Raw genomic sequence first — 12,995 nt, forward strand, 5'->3', positions numbered from 1 at the left:
AAATAAAATGGTTTTATTAATTTATGACCTTTTTATCATAATATGTTCCTATCTGAAAATCAAAAGTTGATAGATGTTTGATCAATAAATATAAGAGTGAAAAAATTTTTAATATTATACAGTTTTAGAAAAGCACAAACTTAAGTTAAAAAAAAATCAAAAAAAGTTTATACTTTTAGAGATAATTAGTATACCCTCTTAAATGGATCACTCTGTATCAATGTATTATACTACCACCTACCATCGTTTTCGAATAAATAATAATAAACATTATAAATATTAGGCTGTCGGAGCACTCTCAAAACAACTCGCTGATTAAAATATCTGCAGTTAAAATTTTTTTTTCCAGTTTTTAACCGACGACGCCGCGGGAACTGCTTTTGCATTGCTTCCGCGGCGCCGCCATCGTTGAGTTCAAATTATCCCCGTTACAAATAACCCAGTAAAAAAAAATCTTGTACACAAAAATACAAAATATCGCCATTAATATCGTATATTATCCCTATATTATTTTATATGATGTGATTTATTAATTTTCAGCGTAGGTTCCTAAAAATTATATAGTCGTTCAAATCCTCAAAAATGCTGGGCGTATTTCCTGCACAACCTGCAGACACTGAGAAACCTATACCGCAGTCCTTACAAGACATGAACTTTTGGTTATACCTTAAATTCACATTATTATAACCTTACGCGGCACGTCAACATTTTTTTCAGACATTTTAGATTCTTGGACCAAGTTATGGACGTGAATGGAATCAAAGTCAAAACGGCGGATTCTCTTATTCAATATTTTAACTCATTTAATCAAATCTCTGATCTGTATATAATATACGACATTAATTCGTAATTATTGATGGGTAACAAAATAGGTATGTGACGTAAAAAGCGATATTTATACCTGTTAAAATCGGTTAGTGGTCATTCTAATAAACCACTTGAAAAGTTGAAAACCGGTCATTGATAATTACTTTATAATACTCGTGAAAGGTAACCGTCACATCTTGAAACAATAAAACTAGTTTTTGGCTTTTGAACAATTTTTGGCTCCTAACACTAAATTCCTGATTATTACCAGGGGATTCTATAATGTATTATATATATATAGCACTCAATTCTGGTCTATCGAGTGATCAACGACAATAAAAAAATATTATTGGTATTTTAAGTTGTTTTTTATGCTTACTACTTTTCTATTGTGTCATGCATATTATGTCTATGATACACTTACATAAGACACCAAACTAAATTGGTGTTTAATTCAGTGGTATAAGCTGCAAGGGTTTACAATTTAACTTAAATCTAGAATTAACCCAGTAGCCAGTAACACATCTCTATGAAAGTCTAGTTTCAACTTTCAGGTCACCACCTTAGAGTCGTCTAAGACTAGCAATGATCATATTATTAACAGATGATATCACAATATGTAGGTAACAAAATATCGTAAACTACAGCTCCCAAACCTAAACGACCATAGGACACGACCCTACAGGCCACTTATATGAATTTTCTCTAAATTTGACTCAATAATATTACGATACACAGCACGACTTTTAGCAACTTCTATTTTTAAATTGTTCAACACTAATAAATAGTAACAATAGATTAAAAATATTAATCTCTGCTAAAAGATATTTAGTTAAATTGATTAAAATTAAAATCAATGAGCGTACATGACCTAAAATATATTACAACCGTAAGAAAATGTTTTATTGATACACATAAACAAAAAAAAAAACAAAACTAAAAAAAAATGATTAAATACAATGGAAATAATATTAAAATACAATAATTATTCACAAGTTTATATGACAATATTCATATTTATGTTGATGTTGACAAAAAAAAATTGATCACTTCCTTTTATCACCAGTCCTATGCGTATAATGACTATGTTAAGAAAAATGTTTGAATCAAAATAAATTAGAAAAAATAATACCACGATAATAAACTACAACAAACTACACCTATAGTGGCTAGTAAGTAACAAATATTTTTTATATTGATTCCTCTTCGTATTTACACAAAGAACATAATTTCAAGTTTCAAGCAATCATAATAACATTAATAATAGTGTATAAATATTAACAGTTTCTCATACATATTAAGGCTGTAATTGAAAACTAATTTTTGGGAGAGGTGGATGATTTAACATTATTTCAATATGAAATGGACACATCATTTTTAAGTTGTTCGTTATTATTGCATTAACAAAAATATAAAATTATTTTTAATAGTGAATAAACAATATTCACTGCTAAAATTTTTTACTGTTAAATATGTTGAGGGGGAAAGATCTGAAACTCTGAACCCCACAGTCTTAGTCTACTATAGACACCCTTATTAATACCTATTTAAACAATGATTTTAGACTGATTTTATTTCAACTTCTTAATTATTTTCGCATTCATCTACAAAACTCATTTAACTATCTAAATTATGTCAATACATATTATAATAATTAAAAAAGGATATCTTTTATGTCGTGAATCAGTTCGCTCGGACCATTCTTTTGGATGAGGCGATTTTTCCTGCAAATATAAATCCTGTTATTAATACATTCTGCTGTAATTATAACTGATTTGATAAGGATTTAAAATACTTACTCTACTAGACCGATGTTTATCACCCACCAAGTCGTCGTGACGGACATCAGCTGATGATTTTACATCTAGTAATAAAAACAAATTAATATTTAAGAGGATATCAGCAAACTATTTTGTTTTCACTCTCAAACCGCACACAAAACATAGGAAATGTGTGTTCAGTAGAACCAATATTAATAATGAATATAACTATAAAAAAAAGTTAAAGCAAAGGATATTATCTATGGCACTTCACAGGCATTTATTAATGCTATAATTTTAAAGTGAGTTATATCTATGAAAAATATTACAAATTTAAAATTAAAATATCAATAAAGCTTAGAAAGTACCATAAAGCCAAGATAATGTTATTTTCTTTAAGTATGATAATAGGTCCCCTTTCACTCTAATATTTAAGATAAAAACATAAAATTAGTTTTTTCTATGATGGGTTAGAAAAATAAAATAAATGGTTCGCTGACATCCTCTTGATAACATAATAAAATATAAATTCAATATTTCGATTCAACATACGTTTTTCATCTTCTTTACGTCTCTTTAATTCAGGTGTAGTTTCTTCACGTCGTTCATGCTAAAATAAAAATATTATTATTTCACTTAAGAGTAACTAAATAAGTGATATTTTAATCAAATTATACATACTCGTTTGCGGCTTAGTTTACGATCTTTACGAGTTTCCTTTAGTGATGTTGAATCAGCAGTTTGTGATTTTTTAATCTTCTTATCTTTTTTCTCTATCAAAGTTGAACCGTTTGTCTCAGATTTGACGTCAGGATTATGCTTCATGAGCTGCTGTGAGTTAAAAAGGATAACGAAAATGCAAACCAAAAAGTAACAAAATATATATACGATACCATATTACCAAAGTATATAAGCTATAGTTAACAATATCTTTTCTTTTTTTCTCCAAAAACACGAAAACATCAACCAAAATTGTATTTATTTAAAGGGATTGAATAACAATATTTAATTTACTAACGCGGGTGATAAATAAGTGTAAATAAAAGACAAGGCTGCTCTTCAATCTTCGTCGAAAGTAGGTGTTCAGCTACAACAGCTATATTCATTGTTCCATTGTGTTTGAACGAACCAATTTCAATACATATTCGAAAATTTGAGTAATAATTGCAGTAACAACAAATTATTGAGGAAACATCATTCAGGTGACATTGAAAACACCATAAATTAAAGCTGCTTGAGCTATTTGTTTGAGAGATGAGACTACTTATTATTTGTTTTGAGAATATCAGGAGGAATGGAATTGTGATTATGTTGGCTCCATACTTCAGTTCTTACCTTCGTAATTGGACTGGTGTCCAATTTTTTTCGTTTTATATCTGAAAAAAAAATAAAACCAATTAAATTTAAAATAGCATACCAAACTTAATTTACATGCTAAACATTAACATTTTATGTTTATTGATTATACACTGATTACTTATCAAGAGTACTTATTGACATATCATTAAGTTTGTGATCAAAATATTTAAAAACAGAGTATAATGTGCCCAGTAGAATAATACTTTTTATAGTTAAATGATTATTTAATTTGTATGATTCAACAGAACATTATCATTATTCCCAAAACAACGTATTTTGGGGACGAAATTACATTGGTACTGGGTGCATTAAAACTATTTAATTATTATACTTTATGTCTTACCTTTTTCTTCAGCAGTGTGAGAACCATTACTTGCCACATCTACAACGCAAATCGATATTTGTGATAAATTAATCCTCGGGATCGGAACTTTATTATGATTGTTAGCAGGTTGACTACCAGGACCAGAAGTAAGTATTTGTGTTTTGGTGATATCAGTCTAATAAATAAAATAAATACCAAAAAATTATATATTATTATATAATTATATTTTATTATTTACTCATAATAAAATCTACAATAGTAAATGTTATAAACTTACATAAGAATCTTTTACTCTGTCAATATTATCATCTCTTTGTCGTTTTTCTCTTTTCTTTTCATTAGATTCATCATATTTTTCTTCCTTCAAAGTTTCTGTGATATTATCTTGTATTATAATTTTTTCACTAAAAGATTGTCAAAAAAATAATATTAAGATTACAATTTTAAATTTTAAGAAGTTTAATTTATAGACTCACTTGACTTTTTCAGCATTTGTGATTTTGATAGGTCGTTTTTCTGTTTTCATTTTGTTATCAACAATCTTTTTTTCAGCCTCAACCCATTCTAAAATATAATTATGGTAACAAAAATAAATAAAATATTAAAAAAATTTTTAATTTTGTATTTACCTGTTGATGATGTTCCATTTATAACTTTAATAACAGGCAGTGGTGGGGTTTTGGCTTCAGGAACTGTATCTTCATCTTTTTTCTTAATAGATTGATTATTTTTTGTAACATCAGAGTTATTATCAACAGTGTTTTTTATTTGACTTACCTATAAAAATAAATTATGTTGTTTATGACAAGCGTCATAGGTTGAAAAATTAACTATACCTTTTCGTGAACCTGATGGAAATCACCGTCCTTAAGAAATTGACTAGCTCTACCTTTGAGTAGTCCACAATAAGACGTTGCTAATGTATAGAGATCTTGCCGTTTATCTTTTTCATCTTCTCTTACCTTTTCTACCTTTTTTTCAATTAATGTGGCTAATTTTGCCAAAACAGGAAAATGATTGACAATTTTAATGAGAATAATCAAAGAGTTACGAATTTGTACATAATCTTTAGACTCTAAACAAACCATCATGGCCTAATAAACAAAATAGGTATTTCATATATTTTAATTTAGTATACATTATATAACAAATATTAATTTGATTCAACTCACTTTAGTAATTTTGTAATGCCATTTATGACAAACATGTCTGAAGTTTTCATATCCTACATGATCATTATTAGATTGAACAAATTGATCACTATTCTTACATTTAGTAACAAAGCCTGGATAAGTAGCACATTCTTTTTCAAATATGTCTTTGGTTGAATGCCAACGAGTTACATTTTTTAACATTTCATTAAGAAATATACCATAACGATGTGCTTCATTTTCTGTACAGAGTGTTACTGAATATGTTATATCACAAAACAACTAAAATTTAAAAAAAAATTTATAAAGTTTATATTCAAAGTTTTGAAAGCTTAATATAATCTTACTCTATCATAGCATAAAAGAGTTGAAAAATTAGCAGTTTTCAATGAATGTAATGTTTGAACGAATTTTGCACAATACATAGCATCTGTATGTGTGAAAATGCATCGGGGAAATAAACACAGCTGTAAAAACTGAGTAATAGTCTCATTTTTTGCTGCTTTAGCTGAACGAGATAAAAACCAGGAATCCTTTTCCTGAAAATATGTCAACACATATTTTAAATATATTCATGAATAAATAAACAATGTTTTACCTGATTCAACATAAAGAATATTTTTTCAACGTGTTCTTGTTGTTTTTTTTTTTCATCGTTCAATTTAGCGATAGTAATTCCTAATCTCTCTTGTTCTTTTTTTACTTTGGTACTCTATAATGATACATAATAATACTATCAGGTATAAGACTTAAATGTATAATTATTCAGTTACACACAATTAGCATAACTAACGTTCACCAATAAATGAATAATATTAAATCAATTTATGGTCATACTATTATAATTAGGGATACTAATGGAGCTGGTCCACATTATCCATCCTTTTTACTGATCACCAACATACTGGTGAAAACGGATACAGTAGTAATACAGTTGTATACATAATATTATCTTTCATATAAACGCATACAAGACAATACAAAATTACTTTAAAAAAATAAAACTAGTTTTGAAACCTCTAATTAAAGAAATATGCTTACTATCAACATTAAAATATACGGGTGATTCATTTAACATGAAACATTTCAGTAAACACTAATTTTTAAGAATATTTACTTTACATAATTTTAAGTCATTAAGAACAACATTTCTGAAAAAAAATTATATATTTTACTCTTTTGAATGACAACATATATTATACATTTTTTAATTTCATATTCCAAATATTATTCAGAGTGTTTTGATTTATAAAAATAACATTTCAGAAAAGTAACTTATTTGTTCTATAATAATTATTAGTAATATTTAAAGTTTAAATAAGTGGAATAGTGGACCAACCACCAACATTTTGAGGGATACCACTGCATCAATCTATTATGGTCTTCAGAACTCAACTTTAAATTATAACACATAAACTACTCTACCAAAATTCAATTTTTATACTTCAAAGTACTTTTAAAAAATATTTTCCTTTGTAATAAAAAATCACAAAAGCATGTTGTCATTAAAAAAGTAAAAACGATAAGAATAAAAAATGGTAAAAATATTAATAATTTATGAAATTGTGTGCCTGTGTTAAATGTATCACTATATATATATACAATATACATATATGATTTTAATGAAACTCACTGCTTGTTTAGAATCTCCCATTGCTGAAGACTGAGCTTTAAGTTTATTTATTTCTCGTTTATAAGCTTCATTTGGAACACATAAGTCATATAAAGTCAATGACCAAAATGTGACTAAAAACCCAGGCGACACATCTTCCCACACCTTTTCAGGATGGAGTGGCACAACAGATTTAACAATAGATGACATCACTTCTTTATGAGCTTCTGCATATTTGGTTTGCCGAACAGCCAATGATTTTTTTGCATTTGGGTCAGCTTTACGTAAAGCATCAAATCGAGTCTATAATAAATTTTAAATATATAGCTATAATGCCATTTTTTTTTATATAAGCAGAAAATAAATAATACTTACATTAATGGAATGATTAAACATAGGCCTAGCTAGAAAAAATGCAACATCCATATGAACATGATGTTGATCAAGTAAATCATGTACAGATGGCAAGTGGTTGATATATTCTTCCATTGAAAATGTAGACCCCAAAAATGTACCATATTGAACCAATGTATCTTGGCACTACAAATGTAAATTCATTGTTATTTGATAAAAATAGTAACATTTTCATTTACATTTTAAATTTAGCTACACGAAACACCACCTCAACAGCGCAGCTTATTCCTCCTTTCCCCCTTAACCTTTATACCTCATCCTTTATATAATTAGCAAAAAATTCTGCGCAAGAACTCAATGGAAACATACCAAATATCTCTTTTACGAAAATCATCTTAACTCATTACCTACACATTTAAAAAAATTACTGTCCAACCACAGAAACGAATTATTCACCAACCATATAACCTAATGAGGATAATAATCCTTCCAAAATGGATAAATGTGGAAGCCAAAAAAAAGCCCTTAATGAAAAATTTGTGTCTTCCTCTTGCTAATTACTCCACCTTCAAAAGAGCTCTCTCCCGTTGAAATCCAACATTGCATTGCCACATTCCCAAAAAGGCTCTTGGTTTCGACCTCGTAACCTACTCCAATCATCGCCCAAGAAAAAGTTTAACTCCTTATGCATTTTTAATGTAATTATTCTTCTTCCCTTGAATCTACGTCTGCTCTTTAAGAACTAGGGTTGCCATACGTCCCGGTAAACCGGGACTGTCACCGGTTTTTGACTTTGTGTCCCGAAAAATGTTTTTGGGACGCCTATATTTCCCGGTTTTAGGAAAAAATTAAAATAATTGAAATCGAGAGTCAACATGTTAATGTTAAAGATAACGAATAATTGATAAATCCATAGGCTAAATATAAAATAATAATATCGGGAATATTCAAGGACAACAAATAAGCCATGTGCGCTGTGCACTGTGCAGTTTACATGTTTTATTTTTATATTTTATCGATAATCGATACGGCCATACGGGTGATAAACAGACAGACTAATGTCTTTTACATCAGACATCAGTAGAACGTAGGCCGTAGCCTAGATTGTTCGTTTTTATTATTTTATTCGTTATTATAATATTATGGCACTAAAAAGAAAATGTCACTTTCGTGACGAGTTTTCTGTTACTTAGGGTTTTATAAAAAAAGGTAGAAGTGAATTTGAAGCATATTGCACTTTTTGCAAAAGCTATTTTCAAGTTGCCCACGGTGGAAAATCTGACTTAGTCGATCATATTAAATGTAACCAACATACTTAATTTACTATTTTTCTGTCTGTCCCGGTTTTACTTGATTAAATTATGGCAACCCTATTTAAGAACACAATGATGCATAATTTAATCAACAGTTATCAACCATCATATTCAGTTAATGGTTTAAGATATTGACTGAATAATTGATATCATTACATATTATGCGAGATGTGGGGTTTGTACTGAAAATATATAACTACAACAAGCATTGTAGTATTTGTTCAAAGCATAATAGTACCATCTTCTAGAACTGAACTTACACTTACTCTTTCAAATAAATTTCCATAGCCATGACTCTCAATCACAGACTAATTTTTAATTAATAAACATCTCATATACCTAATAAATAATTATCATACTTGATCATAGAGTTGCCCAGCCAGTTTGATATGAATAGATTCATGTTCTTTATAAATAACACTATGCCTTTGTTGAGCAATTAATAGGCACAACGCAACAGCCAAATTATTATCTAATAATGATTCTTTCAGTCTAATGGAAGATTTCTTTGTATTTCGAATCTGATTGTAGTAACCAGCCTAAAATAGTAAAACATTGATTAAGTTTAGTTAAGTATATAAGAAAAATTTTTCATGTCTTTTTACCTCAGTTTTAAGGTAATCACCACCTGACATAGCTTCAATTTGATCAGGAGTTATTTGTTCCATAACCTCAACACCAGCCATTCTCAACACAATTTCTTTAAGTATAAGGAGATCCAAACTGCAGACATTTAGTTTCTTAAGTATTTAATGTTATAATAACAATTCACTAAATTTTTTTTATAAAATTCATACCTATTTTCTGTTTTTAATTGATTAGCAACATATTGAAGAATTCCTGTAAGTTCTACAGGGTGCTTTTTAAATATGGCACCACAAAATGATGCTGTACTTTGAAGCCATACTGAAATGGAAGTACCATCATGTTTCACTCGATCTTGGCCACTTTTGCCTAATGTTTCCACAATACAATATCCAAGAACATCAAAGGATAAACTTGTCATGTACTTTAAACATTCAACCACAATGCTAGCCAAATTATCAAATACTTGAATTTGCCCTAGTATCTAAAAATATACAATATCTGATATCAACTTTGACTCAAAAAAGATTAAATATTATCCAAAATACATTAAATTTAATATTTACATAATCAAATAAATAGCCAGGGGCATAATGCGATATTTTTCCAATAACACGACTAGATGGTTTGGTATTATCTTTGCAAAGACGTTTCATAACAGATCTAGCTTTTTTCTGTACATCAACTTTCTTTGTTAATAATTTTGGATGATATTTGTGTGTATCATTTTTCCAACTGTTATAAAGTGCATACCTGTTTTTAATGCATAAATAATTTAAAATAAATAACAAGAAATGTTAATATATAGAACAATATAATAAAACTAATAATTAACGATTAAAAAAACAATAATTAATTTTAGAAATTACAAGTACCTGCAGTGATAAGGATAAAGTTGCAATAAAGTCCACAAATGTTCTGAAATACTACTTCCTTCTGCTAATGAAAGAGTAGGTAATAAGACACGATCCAATAATGATAATGTGTCAAAATAAAACCCCGTTTCAGATGGCGTATAATCTTTATTTTTAATTCCTTCCTAAATTATACATAAATCAAAATTAATGTATTTAGGTACCTGTTTTAAATATTTAATGATAATTAAATAATAAATGTAAAATTTAAGAACACGTACATTAGTTAATGCCTCTCTAACAATTCTGACAATTTTAAACATAAGAACAGGATCACGGTGTAGTCCAGGACCTAATGTTATTAGCATAGGTAAAACTACATCATGAAACTCTTCTAGTGTTAAGACGTGTTTAAGAGAACGTGAATTTGGTTTAACATCCGTTGAATGTTTCACAGATTTTGAATGAAGATTAAATACCCTATAATATGTTAAACATCAAATAACAATTTACAATAACAATAAGTAAATTGTATATAAAATAATAATAACACTTACTGATTATAAACAGGTTTAATGACTTGATTTATAAGAGAGCAAAGTGCATCACCAATAGGAGGATACTCAACAGCATAGTATTCTGGAAATCTTTTAATTAATACTTGAGCAGTATTCCAATCCCCAATTTCTAACATAGCTTCACATAAACAAAATTTTTGATTTTCTTCAGGCTAAAATTTTAAAACTAAAATATGTAGCAAACATAATAATAGAAATTAAAAATTAATACATACTTTAGGCTGATCATTATCATCAGTAGTTTCGGATTCTGGTGCTTTTGTTATGATCATACTTGATGCTTTCCTTAAATAATCTTGTCCATTTTTTATATCTTTTTCCCAATTTGTTTTAATATCCTTATCATCAGGAGTTAACTAAAAAATAAAAAAATGTGATATATAACTGAAAAAAAAAAATATAAAACCATAGTCTTATTTACCCAAGGATAAATGTTATCCAGTCCAATTAAATTGTATTGAATTAATAAAGCAATCAATCTGTAAGATGAGCGAGTTAAATTATTCACTTGTCGTAATTTAAATGCTAATACTTCAGTTAGCCTTTGTGATTCAGGCATATAATCATTTAGTAATGGAATAAAAAAATGTTCGGCTTTATTATCAGTATGGTGTTCAAATGAATCTAAAATGATATCTAATACACGATTTGGGTCCAGGTTGAAACAACCAATCAAAGATTTAATAATTTCAACCATTATTTTAGGATCCATATTATCAGAATTTAATTCTGTAATTAATTTAGAATAGCCTTCAGATTCTTCGCGAAATAAATTATATTTTCGCTGTTTATAGCTGGAAAAAAAGCAAAATCAATATTTAAGATTATAAGTACTCATCAATTTAATTTACAAAAAATAACGACTTACAAAAGTTTAGTTTTAATTTTAATAAATTTTGTAGAGAAAATATTATTTAATAACTTTATGTCCTTTAATGAGTCAATTTCTAAACGTTCTTTAAGTAATTTGTCAGTCAATAACTATAAAAAAAAGATAAATGTTATATTGAATAAATTATTGAACAATTAATTTAAAATAGATATTAACCTTTTGCGATTCTTTGACAAAATTGCCAAAATATTCTCTTTCTGGTCCTCCGTTATCTGAAAGGGCTGTGTCTGTATCTAAGTAATTGAAGACATCCATCACCACAGAAGCTACTTCTTCATTTGAACACTAAAAAACATGCATATAAATTATCAATAACAATTTCAATTCTTATAAAATATTTTTAAACATAATATTGCTAAGCTCTAATTTATAAATATAAAAATGTATTTCACAAATTTAATTAGGACTCAAACAGTTAATAGGGGAGGCTAAGAGCAATTTTGGTGCAATCACTAGCTATACTTACTAAATCGCTTAAAATAGATAAACCAAGGCTTGTTTTTATTTTTCCTTTAATACAAGCTATTAATAATGAAAGAATAGCTTTGGCCAAATCTGAAAACAATGATTCACAATATTAATAATATAAATTAATGAATTTAAAATTATATAAATTTATACTTTGAACCTAATTAGGTAATTGCATAAAAAAACCTGGTGTAAATATGTATTTTGAATAATTTAGTACAAAGATAAATTTAAAGATAAATTAAACTTTAAATAGTTTATTGAACAACATACCAGTAGGATTGCCATTAGTTGTAATTGTTAATGAAAATTCTGATTTAGAATTTTTAATTAACTCATGACATTTTGATAAACTGAAACAGAAAAAAATTATAACCAAACCAATAACGAAACTTCTGGAAAAGTAATCGGTATAAATTAAAATAACGTGAAAAAAATACATACAATTCCGTTTTTTCGGTTGTTCCCCAACCTTCATACTTGTCCATCTTAAAGTGTTTAAATTTAAATTTTGAACAAACCGAAGAACCTAGAACGGAAACATTCCAATATTCACTATTAGATTAGAAGTATAAAAACGTTGAAATGAATTATAATTTAATTCAGAATGTTTAGGAAATTAAGAATTAAAACAAAATTACAATTTTATCATTTCTAGTAGAATAAAGATAAAACAATGAAGTGCAAGGAAAACAAACCTGACGCTAATAATCGTGGCGGAAAAAAAACATAACAGTGATTTTCATTCGAAAACACACGCGGTTTGATAATCAACTCAAGGAGGTTGTATTTACAAGTAGTTTTTACATTTTTAATGGAATGCCTGCAGCTGCAGCTGCACCGGGCATCGGGCAGTTGGGTCCCCGAGATAACAGCCGTTATCATCAGCATTATTTATCAGCTAATTTTCATGGAATAAACGCTTAAATAGGGGACC

General features: G+C 28.0%; 1 protein-coding gene across 3 annotated transcripts; it reads right to left on the minus strand.

Moving 5' to 3' along the window:
• Positions 1–1,812: 1,812 nt before the first annotated feature.
• Positions 1,813–12,739, minus strand: LOC111029104 (THO complex subunit 2). Of its 3 annotated transcripts, none has more exons than XM_022307968.1 (30): positions 12,503–12,739; positions 12,332–12,411; positions 12,057–12,145; positions 11,747–11,875; positions 11,567–11,679; positions 11,120–11,492; positions 10,914–11,054; positions 10,678–10,850; positions 10,402–10,600; positions 10,142–10,305; positions 9,833–10,019; positions 9,479–9,750; positions 9,287–9,404; positions 9,041–9,220; positions 7,390–7,554; positions 7,036–7,317; positions 6,001–6,114; positions 5,750–5,941; positions 5,424–5,684; positions 5,088–5,345; positions 4,881–4,962; positions 4,728–4,815; positions 4,529–4,655; positions 4,270–4,426; positions 3,903–3,943; positions 3,249–3,398; positions 3,120–3,177; positions 2,607–2,671; positions 2,476–2,531; positions 1,813–1,881 (listed from the first exon to the last, which is right to left on the minus strand). In XM_022307968.1, exons 1-30 carry the CDS (start codon positions 12,544–12,546, stop codon positions 1,854–1,856), a joined length of 4,386 nt encoding a protein of 1,461 aa, XP_022163660.1. In that variant the 5' UTR covers positions 12,547–12,739; the 3' UTR covers positions 1,813–1,853. The 3 variants fall into 3 exon arrangements, with proteins under 3 accessions (XP_022163660.1, XP_022163658.1, XP_022163657.1); XM_022307966.1 differs by having other exon boundaries at positions 3,249–3,395; positions 4,881–5,028; XM_022307965.1 differs by having other exon boundaries at positions 4,881–5,028.
• Positions 12,740–12,995: the final 256 nt, after the last annotated feature.

This window comes from Myzus persicae, unplaced genomic scaffold (genome assembly GCF_001856785.1).
Source record: "Myzus persicae strain clone G006 unplaced genomic scaffold, MPER_G0061.0, whole genome shotgun sequence".
Taxonomy (NCBI): Eukaryota; Metazoa; Arthropoda; class Insecta; order Hemiptera; family Aphididae; genus Myzus; species Myzus persicae.

Bases quoted from the DNA above. Each gene is read 5' to 3' on its own strand.
- LOC111029104 (XM_022307965.1), bottom strand. From the start codon at position 12,546: ATGGACAAGTATGAAGGTTGGGGAACAACCGAAAAAACGGAATT. The intron at 4,816-4,880 runs GTAAATACAAAA...ATTATATTTTAG, and splicing joins AAATGGAACATCATCAACAG to AATGGGTTGAGGCTGAAAAA. The intron at 1,882-2,475 runs ATATCCTTTTTT...TAGTCATTATAC, and splicing joins ACTGATTCACGACATAAAAG to GCATAGGACTGGTGATAAAA.